This window comes from Tachypleus tridentatus, chromosome 5, assembly GCF_004210375.1.
Source record: "Tachypleus tridentatus isolate NWPU-2018 chromosome 5, ASM421037v1, whole genome shotgun sequence".
Classification (NCBI taxonomy): domain Eukaryota; kingdom Metazoa; phylum Arthropoda; class Merostomata; order Xiphosura; family Limulidae; genus Tachypleus; species Tachypleus tridentatus.
In genome coordinates, this window is record NC_134829.1 from 12,996,079 (window position 1) to 13,016,499 (window position 20,421).

General features: G+C 33.7%; 1 protein-coding gene across 6 annotated transcripts in view; it reads left to right on the forward strand.

Annotated features, from left to right (window-relative positions):
* The window catches only part of LOC143250548 (uncharacterized), an 88,849-nt gene that overhangs the window by 49,641 nt on the left and 18,787 nt on the right, over positions 1-20,421 (forward strand). For 3 of the 6 annotated variants that reach the window (XM_076501268.1, XM_076501271.1, XM_076501269.1), the window contains 4 exons: positions 4,666-4,707; positions 16,896-17,027; positions 18,667-18,729; positions 19,424-19,576. In XM_076501268.1, the coding sequence (XP_076357383.1) occupies positions 4,666-4,707; positions 16,896-17,027; positions 18,667-18,729; positions 19,424-19,576 (390 nt within the window). The remainder of the gene's footprint in view (positions 1-4,665; positions 4,708-16,895; positions 17,028-18,666; positions 18,730-19,423; positions 19,577-20,421) is intronic. The other 3 variants (XM_076501272.1, XM_076501273.1, XM_076501270.1) reach the window with 2 other exon arrangements.

Genomic DNA, 20,421 nt, shown 5'->3' on the forward strand with positions numbered 1-20,421 from the left:
AGTCTATGGGAAACAGATATTGAGTTCTCTCTGTAAGTTAGTTTTTGACAGTCCTGTGGTCAGAAGTACAAACAACCATAAAATTAAAAGAAAATGGATGTGAAAAGTTGAAAGTATAAAGATAGTATAAAGATACTAATTTAAAGTATTGTAACAAATTATATATTCAGAGAAGAGAAATATGTTATTCATTTTATTTCATATTATTTAAGTTTTCCTTTCAATATAAATTATTTTGTTTCAGTTATTTTTAGAACAGAGAAAATAAGAGTTGCAAGTATAATGTTTTACTAAAAAGTACTGCACTATTCATTTAGAAGGTTGTAGTGGTTATTGAACAAAATTTTAAAACTGTAAGAGAAAACCATTTTTTTTCTTTTCATAGAAATCACCTTTTAGACTGATTTTAGTAGAATCTTCATACTCACACACATTTTGAATAGAAGTATTTTATTAAAAAACTTCTATGTCATGTTTACTAATTTATTGCCAATTTTCATGAAGATAATTTTTTTTTACATTCAATGTTATATTTCCACACTAGAGGCTATACAAAAGCAATTTAGGATTGACTCATAAACAACACTTCCACGTACTACAAACACATACTGTGTAAAATCAACACACTGTCACTACCCAATATTACCCTTCTAGCCATCTACAAGTTACCCCAAACAACCTTGGACACTACCTTTCTGAACTCAGTAATGCTAAAATATGACAACATAATTATCCTAGGTGACCTTAACACTTCTCACCCTCTCTTCCAAGGCTGTATCACCATCAATGCTGGCAGGATCATGGGTAACTTCACTGAAATACATAACCTGACTGCAATTAGAAACAACTTTCCAACCCCCACACACACCACAATGGAATGTAAAGTATAATTAAATATGGCAACATCCCATCAGAAGTTGTTCACCATATAAGCAACTTCAAGGTGCACAAAAACATTAGGGGACACAATAACCTTCTCTTGTTCAAAATCAGCAATCCTGATTGGACACAGTCTAGTCAAGCTCAAAACCCTGAAACCACCATACATTTCAGAAAAGTTATTGGCCTACCTTTAGTAATTATAGAGCTAATTTTTTGTCCAAACCTATTACCTCTGCTAACAGTGAAGGTGATATTGAACAGTACTACCATAATATAATACAGGCCATAATAACAACTACAGGCAAGACAGTCCCCAAAAATTCCATAAGAGCCACTCCTAACCATTGGATTTTAATGCCCAAAATATATTATCTCATTCTAACCAGATGCAAACTCTGAAGAGAATTTATCAACACCAGAAATCCAGTAATAAAGATTCAAATAAACTTGGTCAATAACAAAATAGAAAGTTTAATCAAACTCAGCAAAAATATAACTGGAATAAATTCTATATCAAACTTGATAATCTTAAACCTGACCCACCCACCCACTTTTTGGAAGACCTCTTAAAAATCTGCCATGAAAACACTAAAACAGGTAACATTTCATAAGAATACTCCACTGTTACCACATACAAACAAAAATTGGAGCTATTTGCACAATACTTCCATAAAGCATTTGTAATCTCGCAAGACACTGGATTTGACAGCAAACACTAGAACAAAATAAACGTGTTTTTATTAAAGACAACTCTTAATTCTTTTCAAATTCCTTCCCAGTCAACTTAAACACCAAATCACCAGCTCACTGCAGGACATATCAACCCCTATCACTGAGTCAGAAGTAAAAACATAAAACTCCCAGGTAAGACAAAATCCCCAACACATTTCTAAAAAATGCATCCCACAAAGTAAACACATCTTACTGGCCTATACATCTCTTTTTATCTGGCTATCTCCCAAGTGCATGGAAATCTGCAATAATCGCTGTTAGCCATAAAAAGAGGACCAAACTGTAAACACCTGAATGACTTCAGGCCCATAAGCTTAATTTACTGCAGATGGAATGATCTAGAGCAAATAGTAACATCAAGATTACTCAGGATGCTGAAAAATAACAATACATTATCAGTCATTTAGAAAGCAAGGTGCAAATACAGACTAATTACAGACCACCTTCAGCAATTAATAGAAACTACATATACTGGATTTAATGAACTACAAGCCACCATTGTTGCATTCCTACATGTACATAAAGCCTTCAACACAGTTTGGCATAATGGACTTAAATACAAAATACCAATCACATTCACTAATGGATATTCAATTTCTCAAACAGATCTGCAAAAGTTAAAATTAACATGGCACTATCCCCAACCATGTATATACAATGCAGGTGTACCTCAGTGATCTGTTTTAAGCCCATTATTGCACACACTCTTTGTTAATGACTTACCACAGTTAACTATCTCTCACATGCCCTTCATAATATGCTAACAATATAGCATTATGGAGTACCTCCTAGGACTCCCCACTAGCTGCAAGGAAAATACAAAAAAACACTCAATGGTGCAACAAATGGAAAATAATTCTTAATCCCACTAAGACTCAAGAAATTCTTATGCTGCAAACTTAAAAAAACCAAAAAAAACTAAATTGCATGAAGTTAGCTAAATACTCTATAATACACATAAAATATCAAAATGTTTAGACATAACCATCAACCAAAAACTAACCTGGCATGTGCATTTCGAAGAAATCTGAAAGCAAGTCAAAACTTGGGTAGCCTACCTCCATAAAATTACCCATCACACTCATGGATGTAGACTTTAAATAATAACATACAAAATATTCATTAGACCTTTAACAGATTATGGCTCAATGGTAACATGCAACATGAATGCCAATTCTGTACACTACAAAAACTAAAAAAAAACTGATATGCCTAGCACACTGCTTTCTGTATTATGCACCAGTATACTATGTGGAAAAATATTAGGTTGAGGAATAATTCGTGAGCATTTTTAAATAATTTCATTCAAGCATTACATGCAAGACTATACAATACTTCAATGCATGAACACATTACACCCAAAACATTTATTATGATACTTTATTTCATGTAATACCTAGGTATATAGTATGCATTGTTGTAAACGAAATTGCAAGAAATTAAATGCGAAAAGCAGATGGTGTCAAAAAATGCTCAATTTTGTCCACTTGACATTCCATTTAATGAGCTGAAAATGAAAGCAAAAATTAAAGACATGAAAATCAAACACACCATCTATTAGAGCAAAAAATTATCTACCAAATGACATGAAATATTGTGCGAAAGCGTTTCATTTATGAATATATTTTTGTAACTTGAAAAAACGCTCACGAATTATTCCTCAACCCAATATAATACACATGGTGCAAGAATGCTTAATTAAACTTTCAGCCAAATACTACAAAAAATCTACCCATCAAAATTCTCTAACATCCAATTTTTATAATATGGCTGTTACCACCAAATCATGGTGTAAATACCTATCCCCATTCAACATGATACATGACAGCAATGACTCATCATCTTGATCCCTAACTCTACTGTATTTATATACAACTTTTTTTAGTCTCTCTTCAGATTCTCGCACCTTCACTACTTCACTCGGGCACTAACCGGGCTTTATTCAATTCAAACTTGTGAAAGTGAGTTTTCTCAGGGTATTCCCATTTTTACCCACATCAAAATTCTCAAACATTGGATCTGTAGATCCCAGTCTTGGAACATGGCTCTACAGACCTGTTAAGGTCTTATGTTGTAGAAGAAGAAAGTGGACAACAATTGTTGGCAATGCATCAGATCAATCTTCTACTTCTTTTTTCTTGGTCTTCCCATTCACTTTTGCCTCCTAGCCTTATTGTCATCACTTCCACATTGATAACATCTACTCACTTGGCTCATGTAAATAACAACCTTTCTGAAAACCTTAATACTTAATCTCAAGTGGGATGAAGAAGGAATACTCAATCTTCGACCACTCTTGGAGATTAATTTTTCCCTCATTAATAATTAATGTTGCATCAAAACAACTGTCAGAAAGAGTTATATTTCCAAGGTGGATTAAATCAACAGAGTTCACACTAGAAGTGTTAAAAGGAACGTTGGTTGTACTGAATTTTGTTGATTTAGTCTTAGCTTCAAGTGCAGTATTGTCAGACCCTTATGAGTCTTCAATTGCTATTCTTTCTCAGCTCAACTGCCATAAAGTTTAGTAACAACAGTAAACTTACTAAAATCATGAATTTTTTGTTTCTTGGTGACATGTACAAACAGAAATTAAAAAATAAAAATTTCGTTTTGAGAATGCGGTCTACAAGTAGTATTTTATCAACTAGAAGTTTAGATGTTCTACAGTGTGTATCTATTACCACTTTGTTGTTGTCTTTTTGTGTTAACAGAAAAACCTGTTTGTGAGAATCTGTTAAACATTGCCCAACATTTTTATTTTTTTCACTATCATAATAACCTTGTGATAATTTCTTGAACTAAGAAGTGAAGAGAAACAAACGCTTAGACAAAATGGAAAGTATGAGCTGATGCACATGATATAAAAGCATTTATCAAAAACGTTTAGTTTCAAAAGGAAATTTGAGGTACTGATAAAAAAGTTTCCCCTTTTTCTAAAATACACTTGCATGCACAAGTATTTCTGTCACTTTTGAAATAGAGTACTTTTGTTTCATACAAAATTTCATATTATTTGTTGCTGTTATTATATCAGTTCTTATATTCCAGGCACATTAATGAATACTTCTGGAGAAGTGGAGAAGGTAAAGGGTAAGAACTGTTTAGTACATTTTTTACACTATAAAGGCATGACATTAGTATTTATTATTTAAGTGTCATGAAAGCATATCCATTAAAAACTTTAGTACAAAAAGGAATTTTTAGGTCCTGAAAAAAATTCCCCCTCCCTCTAATATAAAAAAAAAAAAACTATATATTTCTGGTTTTCTTGGGTTTTTTTACTTTATATCAATGATCATTCTCAAAAAAATGCATGTCATAATCATGGCAAATGTCCAGTTTACTACAACTGGTCATTATTTAAATTTTAGTAAGCTACCCTAGATATTGGGACGTAAGCAGTAGTGAGTGTAAGTATAAATTGACACTACCATATGAATGTATGATTTATTTTATACCTAGACCTAAATCTGTTGCTTGTATGACATAAATCCATAGAACATGCACAATAGAAATTGTGTTTCTGCTGTAGCAATTATGATAAATGTAATCCATTGTATCGCTTGTATCTCGAACTTTCACATCTCAATGAGTATTGCTGATTTGCTTTAGGGCATTTGCATTATTTTATCACTACTAATAAAAGCCTAGTTCTTGGCTTAGGTATTATTAAGTACAGTAGTACTTAACAGTAGGAATCTGCAAAAAAAATAATTTGCATGCTAAAAAACCACTATGTTGAATTCCCAAGGGAAAAACTAGCCATTCAAAGTATTGGTTACATTATATTTATATATACTAATAACATGCTAAAAAAAAGTTAAAATTTCCAACATAACAATTCAAAAATTTCTAACACAACCTTTTCTTCTTCTTACCTTAATTGCAGTGGGGCTAGCCTGTAGACCTTGAACAACACTACAGATTTCTCCAGCATATTTGATTGGTCTCTGAGCATCTGCTTTTGATATTTTGATAAATATATACACAGGTTATTTTGTAGCTAAATGGTGAACGTCATACATAGATATATTTTTCAACCTAATTCAACCCAATACACTTGACAGGTTCTAAAGTTAAAGTATATGTGTTATATGGGTATAATACAAAAAGTAAAAAAATAAGAGTATTAAAACCTTATAAATTTTAAAATGAAGTAGGAATCCTGCTTCTAAAAAATAATGAAAGAAGAATTAAAACCACAATCACAAATATATAAAATGTAGTCTTCACTTGGGCCTACAGCAAAGTGTATAAAACTGCCAAAGTAGGAATCAAATTTTATAAATTTGTGATTTGGGTTTTAATTCTTGTAACAGTTATATATATTGGAGATATGTTGTGTCCATTCCATGAATATGTAAAAACTATAAAATTGAACAAAAATTAAAATTTTAAGGGAATTTATGGATTATTGGTTATTCATAGAAATGCAATAAGAAGTATCCAAAACAAGATAAAAAAAAAAAAAAAAGTTTGTGGGCATTGCAATTCTCATAGCTAAATGAAACAGTTAATATTTGCCAACAAAAGTAGGAATTGAAAATCATTTTAGAATCTATCCAACTAATATTAGTATGTGTTTGTGAACTTTTCCTATTGCAGCATTTATTTTGTTTTGGATACTTATGTAATTCTGCAAATAATCAATGATCTCTATATTTCATTAAAATTTTTATTTATTTTTTCCTATTTATGTTATAAGGCAAGTAATAATAATTACAAACATATATATGCATCTGTAGGCTTAAGTGGGTTGTAAATTAGCATCCATAACTTTTTGATTATGTATACCAGACACAAGTGCTGTTTAAATCTGTACAAGTCAATGTGTGACTTTGATAGCCAGCTTTAGCTGGTGTAGATATTTTACAAAACACTAAGTTGCATTAACTTTCTGTATACACCCAGATCCTAATTAAACAATAATTTGTTTGGCAACTTGGTAGATATCAGCCAAATGACCTGTTTGTTAATGGATGTTATAAGTAAAATAAACACTGTATTAACAACCATATGGGGTTGCAAAATTAAAACTTTAAAAGTACAAAAATGTTTGTTTAGTATTCAAAGTACATTTGCCATTATTCTGACTCTAAGAATGTTTTATTTAGTGCGAGATAACTGCCACAGTATTTTTTCATGTCAATTTTTACATACTCAATATTAATTTGGAGACGTACATTAATTCCTTACCTTACCCTGTCGTATCTGATATAAAAACTTTACTAATTTGGATAAGTGTACAGATATTAAAAATAGGAATCTTGTTTGTGCAGTAAACATTTTGTGCCTTTTCTGTGAGTGAAAATAACAAACAGTTATTTGTAAATATGTTCAGGAATTTAATTACTTAAAAGCTGTTGACATTGTGTGTGTAGTTTGTTTTTAACCCTCAAAGTATTGACTTTTTATATTGTTCACTACTAGTGAACACTAGTGGGGTTAACTCATTCAATCATATTGAGTAACTGTATGTTGTACCTGTTCCAACACTTAATATAGAAAACTAACCAAGAAATAATCAATGAAGTCATTCATTTTTTATGTCAACTACATACTGTGCCTAAGCAGTAATTAGTGGGACTAATTGTAATATTAGTAGTATTTTTTTAATATACCTCTTGTGTGATTTAAATGTTATTAGGAACCCTGTAACTAATAAAGATGTAGACCATAGCTACTTTGCATAAGTATAGAAAAACTTTTAAAAATCTGATGTGGTAATCCTTGGGTTAAGAAGCTCAGGGCAAAAAACTTATTTTAATAACTTTATTGCAACATGTGTATAGGCCTCTTCTCCAAGTTACCTAGTTCTACAACAATTGGTTTTTGTGGAATTCCATATACATGATAAAAAAAAGTTATTATTCATTCTCTGTGGATATACTTATAGATGGTGAAATGTGCTATATCATGAAGACTAGCATGTTGGACTATGGTCCAAAATTCCAGAGTTCTTATTCCATTGCTACCAAAACAAAGTCATATTCTTTTATTTTGTGGCCAGGAATACATTATAAATATGAAGGACAAATCTCACTAGGTAGACCAATAGTTGGTTATATATGGTGTTAACTAACTGCCTTCCCTCTAGTCTGTTACTTCAAAATTAGGGGTAGATATCCTTTGCATAGTTCTTTGTAACATTTGACAACAAAAAACAAGGTATATTGACTGAACACAATATTTACAAATATTTTAACCTATGTTATTAGGTAAATAATCTGTTTTCATGATATTACTGGTTACTGTTTACATTTTAGTGCATTATGACAAATAGATCTCTAAGAGTTTGAAATTGTCAAAATTTCTAATTGGTCCTCCTCCAGGGATTCGAAGTAGTCCTTATCAGGTTTAACTGTTCCACTCCAAGAACATGTTACTTTCACTTATCAATAACAAATGTGAACTTTTTTAAAACAAGACAGTTGCAAATATGTGTGTATATGTGTATCATTAAACTAAACTCTTTACAATAATTTTTTATTATATCACTCTTGAAATGCACATAATCCAGATAAACATAAAAATAACATTATTTTAATACTGAATAGAAGATAATGTACTTCTCCATTGAGAAGATTGAAATTTTGGAAAGTAGGAAAAAAAGAGACATTTTTCTAAATTATATATCAAAAAATATTTAACTGATTATGTATTTTATACAAATTTCAAAACTTTAACCCTTTGAGCCTTCCATATACAAAGTATATATCACAAGTTTCATGGTGTTACATTCAAAATTTAATTAAATTACTTTATTACCAAAACATACGTATTATTAAAACATGAATTATAATCCATGTTTTAATATGCAAGTCGTAATTTCTGAAGTTTCAAAAGGAAATATTTTAATGAATTTCTAGTCTGTACCTCCGGTCATAAGAAAACGATGCTGCGACTTCTCGTATATAGATTTTTCTCCTTGCTTTTAAGGGTTTCAGAGTGTTCAACCAATTGGAAACATACTGTAGGTACTGGCAAGCCAGAATATAAAAATTCAGTGTCTTTATGCATTACTTAGTTATCATATTTGTTCAGCCCACATTATTGACACATTCCTGCCATATCTTGTGTTTTCTGAGGTTATCTCTAATTTTCTTTAAGAATAGTATTGTACATGTTTATAACCAACACAAGAGACATGTCTATTTTGTTTTAGAGTAAAAGCAAATATTTGTCCCATGAGAGCTTGACATGTTTAGAACATAAATACTTAACTGATTTTATATATATAGGATATTCAGAAAGCTAGATAAATTATAGTAGTTTTGAGACATTCTGTTCTAGTGTGTGATATATGTGTTCTAAAATGCATATTTCAATTTTTGATCAACTACCTCAATGAGAAAAAGAAGTTATAAAACCATACACTTTGGTACAAATAGTCTCAAAGTTTAAAGTAAGTGCTAAATGTATTGGAAAATGTTTTTTTTTTAAAGCAATTAAATTCTAAAAATTAAAAACATACTTAACAAGATAAACTAAATTTAAAGAGGCCAACATTTGCTGGTGAGTGAACCATGCAACTCTCTAACATGAGCAATTTTGACACCAGATAAATTAAGCAAAATACAAAAATTTCAAAATTTTCTCATACCTCAGTTTGAGACCTGCAAGGAGTATTTTTGTACTAAATCCCATGCAAACTGTTTGAAATCTGGCCAAGAAATTGACTAAAAATCTCTAACACTGGGCTTTTGTGACCTTTTGGCCCCTCTAAAATGATCAAAAATGGGTTAATCAAACTTTTTTTTCAATGTTTTGGGTACATTAAAATTTATATTTGTGCTAATTTTCATCTTGACTGCTGTACAGGTGCCCAAAATATTCATTTTGGGGCTATTTGACCTTTACCCTATAAAAATTCTTAAGAAGTCTAAATAAAATTAAAAGGGTGCTTGGGCATATTGGCCCAAGGTATTTCCACTCAGAAATAAAGGCATGGTGGTCATTTCATAAGTGATTGAAAAAAGAAGAAACTATAGAGAAAAATGTGTGTATTTGCAGAGACATAAAAATTTTTTCTTGTGGAAAGCACTTAGATTGCTTATGGTTTGCCAAACCAACCTTGACCTAAGCTCTTCATTGCATGATTTATAGCTTTGTTATGCTTATAAGACATGGTCCAAAGAATAATAAAACAATAAAATTAAATGAAAGTAGATTTGAAGGTGTTAGGAGCGTAAAGCTGCATAGGATAAATTATTGCAACTGTCTGTTACATTTGGCAATTATTATACAAGATTAAATGTATTTTGGATTTTATTTAATATTTTTCAACCTTTTCTACAGGTAATTTTTCTGCAGTTAGTGAAACATGCTTTAGAATTAAATGAAAATATTAACTCTTTTGAACTGCCCCTTGGTGTGGATTCCTGTATGTGGTGAGGGGACCTCCCAGGGAAGGTTCTGTTCTTTCAGTTTACCTCCTCTGGGATCTAAACATCCACCCACATGTTTGCTGTGCATGGCAACCTGTTAAGGGGAGGAGAGGATCTTGGTGATTTGAGGGGCCCAACCCTAACTTATCACTTTGGCCTTGAATTCCTGTAGACGGGTAGTCTTGGGGTTGACCCCTTTGGTAAGTTGGCTGGTCCACTTGGGCTAGGGTCAACCAAGTACCAGTGTTGGATGTTCTCAACAGGTGTTGTGGACATTACCCAAACACCAGCATCAGATATATAGTGCTCGCGACACCCTGGCATTGCTGCAGTGTCCTTGTTTGACATTGTAGTACGTCCCCTTGTAGGGCTCCATGGTAGGTGGGGTCAGTGGGCACCAAAATTTTTTTTTTTTTATTATGGATCCTCCAATTAAAAATCTTAATAAAATAGTGAAAAAACAGTCTATAGGTAAACGACCAAGTCTTGAAGATTCTCAGCAGCAATCCTTGCCATCTGTACCACCTCTTGTACCTTATTTTCATATATTGCATTTTCTTTCAGACGAATCTTCAGGACAGATGTGTCCCTTTTTCATTCAGAAGAGACTAGAGGAACTTGCTGGCTCTCCACAGTGAGTAAAGAAGCTTCAATCTGGTGATATATTGGTGGAAACATCCACATCTCAACATAGTGAACTCCTCTTGCATTCAAAGGCAATTAGGGATATACCTATTGAGGTAACACCTCATGCTACTTTGAATTCATCATGAGGAGTTACTGTTGAGAGGGATTTGGAGAACATCCCAGAGTCTGAGATTCTCGCTGGTTTCTCCACCCAAGGAGTTTATGCAGTGAGGCATATCTCCACCTGCAAAGATGGAATTATGGTGCCTGCCAATATCCCCATTCTGACATTTACATCACCATATCTGCCTGCCATAACCTTCAAGGCAAGTTATCTTATTTGAAGAGTATGGCCATACATTCCAAACCCACTCCAGTGCTTCCAGTGTCAATGATTTGGTCACTCGAAGACGTCATGTCGTGGTTCCTTGACATGTGGTCATTGCAGTGGCAAGGACCATGATGCCTATGAGTGTGAAACAGACCCTCATTGCATCAAGTGCAATGGCTCTCACACATCCTACTTTCTTTCTTGCCCTAAATGGTTGGAAGAAAAAGAGGTGCAGCATTTGAAAACGATTCATAACATTACCTAACCTGAGGCTCGAAAATTGCTTTCCACTACCTCATCTCAGATGTATGCTGCTGCACTTCTTTCCACAGCTACTATAGGAGTGCAGACAGATCTGTCTGTGCCTCCTAAAGAATCGTTCTCCAAACAAATGAAAAGTCTTTTGACCTCCATGGTTAAAATAGTTGATGAATCAACTTCGACACATATCTCTGTCCCTGATGTACATTCCAAACCCCAAGATCCACATCCTTTGGTTCCAGGTACAGGCATTTCCATGGATTCATCTTCCTCTCTCACCCCAAGTCTCAGTTTCTGGTATCCCCTTCCAACAGCAAAGACCTGCCCAATCAACCCAGGGCAGGATCCATGGAGGTCGATAGACCTCCCTTGAATAAGGAAAAAAGACTGTTGTAAACAGAAGGGTTCTCCACCCTGATACAATGGATTTGTCGATGTTTACATTCTAATCTGGATGACATCAAAACACTGATTGCTTCCTACCATCCTGTTTGTCTTTCATTACAGGAAACATTTCTGAAACATGCCAATACAGCCACCTTTCAGAGGTTGTTTTTTTTTATACAGAAATGACAGGCTGTGTGATGGACGAGGGCATGGAGGGGTGGAACTGTTGGTTGATCAGCATGTGCCCATCCTGTCTTTGCCACTCAATGCACCAGTGGAGGCTGTAGCCATCAGTGTTTCCTTTGGTCATACCATCACTGTTTGTTCTCTCTACCTGTCACCTGGAGAGACATATAATCAATCAAACCTTGATGTTCTCATTGAACAGTTGCTGTCTCCCTTTTTCATCCTGGGGGAAGTTAGTGGACATCATCCCCTCTAGGGAAGTGCTGATATTGATAGGAAGGGTCGATCTGTAGAGCGTATGCTCTCTGATCACAACCTTTTTCTTTTCAGTACTGGTTCTTCTACTTATTTCTATGTACCTGGTCAGTCCGTTACTGCTATTGATCTCTCAATTTGCTCCCCTTCATTATTCTCCCATTTTTCATGGAGGATTGACAATAATCCATGAGGCAGTGATCATTTTCCTATAATCTTGAGAGAGAATGGCCGTGGTCGATGCCACCCGACCCGTGTGCCCTGGTGGAAGCTGGATCAGGCAAACTGGCCCTCTTTCACTGCTCTTACAGAACTTGATCCTGCCATTCTTTGTAAGCCATCAATAGATGACTGTGTGGCAGCAGCAACTGACTGTATTATACAAGCAGCTGCTCAATGTATTCCTAAAACCTTGACACATTTTCCACTATATCCTCATCCATGGTGGAATCTTGGCTGCCAAATGGCACGGAAGGCTCAAAAATGAGCCTGGGATACTTTCTGTAAATGCCCTACATTCTCAAACCACATAGCTTTCCAGCAGGCTCGTGCACATGGTCGATGGGTAAGACGTCAAAGCCAGAAGGAATCTTGGATTAAGTTCACAACCAGCGTATCTTCTATCCCCAATTCCAAAGTCATATGGGACAAGATTTGAAAGGTCAGTGGGCAATGTAAATCTGTCCTCCTCTCGATCTTGATCTCTGATAGCTAAGAAGTAGCCGATACCCAGAGCATCGCTGATGTGAAAGCTTTTGCTGAGTATCTAGCACTTCTTCTTCCCCCTTCTTAGCCATCAAGACTCTGGCAGAGCAATTATCTCTTTCCTTCCAAGCTGATTGTCTCTATGACTGTAATTGTCCCTTTACACTGGTGAAACTCAAACTTGCCCTTCATCAGTTTGGCAGTACATTGGTTGAACCTGATGATATACACTACGAGATGCTGTGCTATATATCTCCTGCTTCTCTTGCTATTCTTCTGATTGTTTTTAACCATATCTGGCAGGAGAATGTTTTTACTGATGCCTGGTGCCAGGCTATTGTTCTATTTTTCTCCAAGCCTGGGAAGGATCCCAAGATTCCTTCAAACTACCCTCCAATTGCTTTGACAGAGCTGTCTCTGTAAGATCTTAGAGAGGATGGTTAATGCTCATTTTGTTTGGTTCCTCAAATCAAAAAACCTCCTCTCGCCTACCCAGTTTGGGTTCTGATGGCAGCACTCCACCATGGACCATCTGATTCGACTTGAAACATTAATCAGAGATGCATTTCTCAAATGACAACATCTTGTATCAATATTCTTTGACATTGAGAAGGCTTATGATACAACATGGAGGTATGGCATTTTGCGAGACCTCCATATATATATGGGTTACGTGACCATTTGCCCATTTTTATTAAAAAATTTTAAATGGACAGGAGATTCAGAGTTTGTGTGGGTTCGACACTTTCTCGTTCTTTTCCACAGGAACTTGGAGTCCCTCAGGGCTGTGTTCTGAGTGTCACAATTTTCAGTATAAAAATTAATGCCATCACTGAACAACTTACTGTTGCAAATGGGCTCTATGTCAACTTTCACATCTCATGTCAGTCGTCGAACATGAGGTATATTGAGCGGTAGCTACAGACTGCCATCAATTGTTTACTGAAGTGGACCACAGCAAATGGCTTTACCTTCTCACTCTCTAAAACTGTTTGCATGCGCTTTTGCTGCCAACAGGGTTTTCATCCTGATCCTGTATCAGTGAAGTTGTGCTTTCTGTGGTCCCTGAGAGAAAGTTCTTGGGGCTTATCTTTGAACATAAGCTGATCATTATACCACACATCAAGCAGCTATGGGTCAAATGTACAAGAGCAGTGAACATCCTCCATGTCCTTTCTTCCACCACTTTGGGGAGCGGATTGACGTTCTGTGCTAAAGATATATTGTGCTCTTATTCGATCGAAACTCAACTATGGATTACTGGTCTATGACTCTGTCAGACCATCAGTCTTAAAGATGCTAGACCCTATTCATTATCAAGGACTTTGGCTCTGCACTGGGGTTCTCTGCACTTCCCCAGTTCAGATCTTATACATAGTCTCATGAACCTTCTTTGCACCTCCACCATTTGCAACTGTCTTTACGCTTCAAAACTTCGTTCCTTTCCAAAGCATCCTACCTGGGGTTGTATTCTCCTTCCTCGATGGGCCATACTTTTTTAGACCAGTCAGTCTGCCATTGCTCCTTTTGGCCTTCATATCCAGGTGCAGTTGGATGAATTGAGTCTGTTCTTGGATAACATTGCTGTATCCACTGGTCAGCCCATCCCACCATGGTTTCTTACAGTCCCCAGTTGTGACCTATCTTTAAGTCATCTCAGAAAAGTAGATACTTCTGATTGGAAATACTGTCTGCTATTTGCTGAACATCTTTCGATCCATCCTTCCATTCCTATTTATACAGATGGTTCGAAATCAGGTGATTGTGTGAGCTCTGCTATGGTTTGTTGTGATTTGATGGTAGCGTGCAGAAACCCCTCTGCAACTTCTGTGTTCACTGCTGAACTGTATACCAATTCTCTTGCCCTGGATCACATAGAAGCTAAGCAGTACTCAAACTGCACTATTTATACTGACTCGCTTAGTTCTCTACTGGCCCTGGAATCACTTCACGTTAATTCACATCCTGTTCTCACAGATATTCAAAACCGACTAGCCCATTTCTCTTTAACATATACTTCCATCCAGTTTTTCTGGATACCGGACCATGTTGGTATTCACGGGAACGAGCTCACCAACTCTTCAGCTAAGTCTATCTGCTCTGACACTATCACTGCTGTGCTTGTTCCATACATGGACCATGGTCCTGTATTCAAGGCTTGTTTCCATGCCAGCTGGCAGTTGACTTGCAGTGAGCAACGTCAAAACAAGCTTTGCCAAATAAAATCCTGTATTGGACTTTGGCCATCTTGTTTCTGTAAGGATCGGAAAGAGGAAGTTGTTCTAACTTGACTACACATTGGTCACAGTTTTTTAACTCATTGTTTTCTTTTATTTGGAACTGATGCACCAATGTGTAGTTTGTGTAACACTCAGATCACAATAAGCCACATTTTACTTTCTTGTCATCATTACAATTCACGACACAATGGCACCATTTTAAGCATGTTCTGTCCCAAGTTTTGTCCGTAACGTTAGACAGTGTTATTGGTGATGGTGACCCTGTCCACCTTGGTGATGTTTTTAGATTTTTAAAGGCCATTTGCATTTTTAATTTATACATTACACCTTTTTAATGTGGCTCCCTTTTAAAAATCACAGTTCATATAGTTTGATTTGAAATTACAAACTGCCCATAACATTAAATAACTCAACCAAGACTGGAAAGGCCAACTTCAGGTGACTGATGGTGGTTTTTGTACTTAGCTGTTAATCTTCCTGGCGAGTTATGATTATTACAGTTACACTACAGAAAGTCCTTTAAAACTTGAATTACTGTAGTTTTTCTATTAATGTTGTAGACTAGATGTAAACATTGGTTTTAAAGCTATTTGTGTTTTTTTTAAAACTTTTTTTTGTTTTACCGTAATTTCATTTTATGAATTTTACTAAATTTACTTAACTTTTAACCGGATGTTTGGCACAGATAGCCTAGCTGCACTTGGCCATAAAACACTAAATCAACCATCCAACTTTTCAACTTTGGCTTATCCTCAGATTCAACTTAGAATTGTATTTAAATCAATACTGCATGTGAGCATTTAAATTTCTAAAATGATTTTTGAGCATTACAATTTATTGTTTGAGTTCCATGATTAAAAACATTTTCAAAATACTGCATATACGTATGTAATCATTTTTTGACATGGATATCACATTGCAACTCCTCCTCAAGATCTCAGTATTCTAGAGAAGAGCTTCAAGTACTGGAAATGATGTAACTCATGTCAAAAATGTGGTAAAGTGACATAGAATTTAACTTTTTGACACAAATATATTATAATACACACTAAAACAGCAAACTCGTAACTTCAGGATGCTTTTATTACATTATAGACAGTACATACTAGTCATTATTTTTTTTTTTATGATTTCCATGTTCCATGTTGCCTTTGGGACTATTTTCTTAATTGTTGTTTATTTATAACACTTTAAGCCCTGTGCTGGTCACGGAACCACATCCTTTACGGTAACTTATAATGATATATCTGAGTATTGTTTTATGTGGCTTGTGCGCTTTCATCATCTTCAAATACTTGTCATCTTGTTGATGGAACTATAAAATATGTCCACCTTTACACAATGACATTTGGAGTTTGAAGATACTTCTTTATGACCCTGACTTTCATTTTGTTAAATCACCTTAAACTGGTTTACGATTTGTTTATTTGGAGTCCAGTGCTGTCTTAAATATGCAACTGTGGGAATCTTCCAAATCTGTGGCAAACATAAAGCTTCATTCAAATTATTTCTTTTTAGTTCTACTTCGTTTTTATAAACTATTCATACAAAATCTCCTTTCTGGTTAAAGACTGTAAGTTAGCTTGTAGCAACATTTTCTGTTGAATAATTTAGATTTGCTGTGAACAAAAATAGAGGATAAACATGTTACTTATGGACCCATGGCTTATATTTGCAGTGACATACCATTGCATTAGCCTGTTTTCTTCATTAAATATTGTTTATTGACAAAGTAGTGTTTTAAATAAATTATTTTATAAATATATTTCAAGATTAATATTTTTTTTGTAACAAGGTAAAGATTACATGTTTGTTTTGAGCAAATTATAAACTTTTAACTCACAAAACTTAAATATTAATTATACTACAAAATAATCTGTTTCTGTTTCGATATGACAGAATTTGTATTTTTAGAATTTGTTAACACAAATAAGTACCATTATTCTCAGAAGAAATTGTTTACTTCAGGCCACTTAGAAAAGTCTGAGAATGACTTAGTCGAAAGTAGGAACAAGATTCAGGAGCTAACGTGTAAGCAAATAATATTCATTTTTCCATTTCTTTTTTTTGTTTGTTGTAGGAGATGTTTATTCAGTGGTTAAGATTGGAGTAGATGGTATAAAATTTGAATGGTTTGTTTTTTGGTTTAATTTTAAACTATGTAACTTTTTAGATGTAATAGCAGTAAGGATTTAATAATAAAATATATGAAATGTATTACCAAGTTAGAGAATATATTAGCAGTGTAACAGGGTTTATTTGGGTTTTTTTCAATAATTTATGTACACTTAATATAGTTAATCAATTTTTACCTTTTTCTGCACTGGTGAGTACTTTTCAAATTTTAGTAAAATTGTTAATTCAGATTTTGCATCAGAAGTTTATCTCCAGTATTTTAGACTTCTTGTTTTGTCATTTTATGTAGCCAGGTAGTTAAGGCACTCTCCTCATAATCTGAGGGTCGTGAGTTCAAATCCCCGTAACACCAAACATACTTGCCCTTTCATCTGTGGGGGCATTATAATGTAACGGTCAATTCCACTATTCGTTGGTAAAAGAGTAGGCCAAGAGTTGGCAGTGGATGGTGATGACCTAGCTGCCTTCCCTCTAGTGTTACACTGCTAAATTAGGGATGGCTAGTGCAGATAGCTCTTGTGTAGCTTTGTGTGAAATTCAAAACAAACAAACCTTCACGGACCCATTTCTCATGATGTCAACTACAGATTTTCTTATTTCAGTTATTTAATATAAATCCCTCCTCCTCCCAAGAAAAAAAATGAAAGTTCTAAATTGTAATTTCTACACAGCTTCTACAAGTCTTACCTGTAAACAGCATACTTATCCATTTCTCAGAAGTTTTCTCCTCATCCCAAAAATAGGTTTTGTATTTGCTATGAAACTATCATCCATTTAGAATGTAATTATAAATGTTTTATTTCTCATGTGATTCTTCTTCTCTTACTCTAAATTTTCTTATCACAGCTTCTAGGTTTTCACCTTTTTATAATGTTACAACAGATGACTGAACAACTGCTAATGAAGTTCAGCTTCAGAAATAGCTAAAAGTGAAACTTAAATACCATTGAGTAGAGCATGTTATAAACTATTTACAGCAATGTATAATGAATAAAGTAGTTTCATGGGGAAGTGACCAATTGACCCTAGTGCAATTGAGAACAAAATGTGGAATGTTTAAAGGTTTTGTGAACAAATCATGGATATCTAGGATTTTTTAAAATTTCTTTAAGCATTATTTTCATTTCTGAAAATGTTTGTGTTAAATTCTTTGTTTGAATGCTACAAATTTTTTTTTTTTTTATCAATACATCAGACAAGCATTGTTAGGTTTAGTGAGGTATTTAGATGAGCATAATTCTGACTTATTGAATATTATTTTTAAGTTATATTATTGAAACAATGCACATAAATAAAATAAGTTGAGTAATTGATAAGAAAGTACTTTAAGTATGTTGATGAATATAACTTAGATTCTGAAGTGAAAGGATGTACTTATTTTGGAAATTAACATACAAAAAAAAAACTAAACCAAATAGTGAATTTTTTAAGCCGGTGCTATTTAATAGTTTTATTCTATGTTTCATGTAATTTGGATATCTATTTCCACTGTGAGAATTTAATAATTAATTTACTATTAATATCTGTTTTACAGCAAAACTTGATGAAGTTGAAGATGAAAAACTAAAGAGTGAATATGAAATAGAAAAACTAAAAGGTAAGATTTTTGTTTATTAGATAAAATTTTTGATTTTCCTCATTGTGAGAAATTAGTTGCAAAACATTTGTAGTTTGAAATTTGATAGTGTTGTAAAGAAAGTGCTATTATTTACATGTTAAGATTAGGATTAATTTTTGAGATGTTTAGTCACAGTAACATATTACATAAAGATGTGAATGTTTTTAATCATGCATGACTCAATTTGTAAAAGAGCAAGATAATGTAAGGTTATTATATTTTAAAATGTTAGTTGTTTTTTTTTTGCAGGATTCACTTTATACAAGTGACAAGATAAGTTAGTATTATTTGATTTTAATATATAGTAAGTGATTGTCTTGCATAACATAGTTTGTAAATGTGAATAGCATAGATTTTGTAAAATAGGTACATGATAATTTTTGGTATTGCATAACTTCTTTGCACTAATAACAAGATAATTTTATGTCACTGTTATTAGACATTAGTATGTAGTTGATTGTGTTGTGTGGCTTAGTTTGTACAAGTGGCAAGATTATTTAGTATTATTAGAGTTTTTATTATATGGCATTTGATTGTTTCATATAGCTCAATGTGTTGTATAGAAAAAGGTAGATAGGTATCACCTGTCAGAAAGTTTCAGTATACAGTGTTTCTGCTGTATGTGTATTTAGTAAAAAATTTAGGTTAAAATACAGTGGTTTATTTATTACAGGAGAAGTCATATTCCTTAGGGAGAGACTAGAAACCACAAAAAAAGAAAGAACAAGTGATGAGTCACTAGCTTTTATTTGCAGTAATGATGATGAAGAGAATGACACTTCATTTGAATGCTACAAGTTGCAGCTAGAAATGAAGAAAATGCAAGGTAAATAATGTTTGTGTTGTTATTTATGTACAATTTCTATTTCTAATGTATGAAATACTTTCAGTTTCACGCTTTTGCATAATCAAATTTTATTGCCTACATAAATATTACAAGTACTTGTTTTATGTATAAAGTTAATTTTATTGTTTATCAATGTTATGGATAGAAGTTTTTGCTTCCTGGTGTATATAATATTAAATACACATTTACTCTTAACAAATGTAATGTCAGCTGTTTACTGCATATTGCATTATTAGAACTCTACATTTTTATACCTGCCATATACTGAATCATTTTAAAAGTAATTATAAGTCATAAACACTTACAAAATGAGAGCTTGATAAACTGAAAAATGTTTTATTAGCGCAAGCAAATACTACAGGGTGTTCGGAAAGTCACTGTGCAGTTTAGTAATCATATTTTATTCAGTCTATTTCAAGCCAGCAACTGATAGCGGTGTTTAGAAACAAAATAAGAAGATCCAAGCCTGTATTGATGCCAACGGGGGTCACTTTCAACATTGTTTATAAATGTCATTTATATTTACCTCCTGTATTCTATATTGAAACATGTCTGTTAATAAATATATAAGTGCACAGTGACTTTCCAAACACCCTGTAGTTGTCAATCATATAAACACAAAGAGCATAATTATAGACCCTTTAGTCTTGCATCAGTTGTGGCAAACGTTTTGGAAAGTCTGTTAAAAGATGCTTTACAAAGTCATTTAACAAAGTTTAGAATTTCATTGGATAGTGAACATGTTTCACTAAGGGAATATCTTTCCTTATTAATCTTTTGACATTCTTTGAAGAGGTTACTGCTTATGTACATGATGATACGGA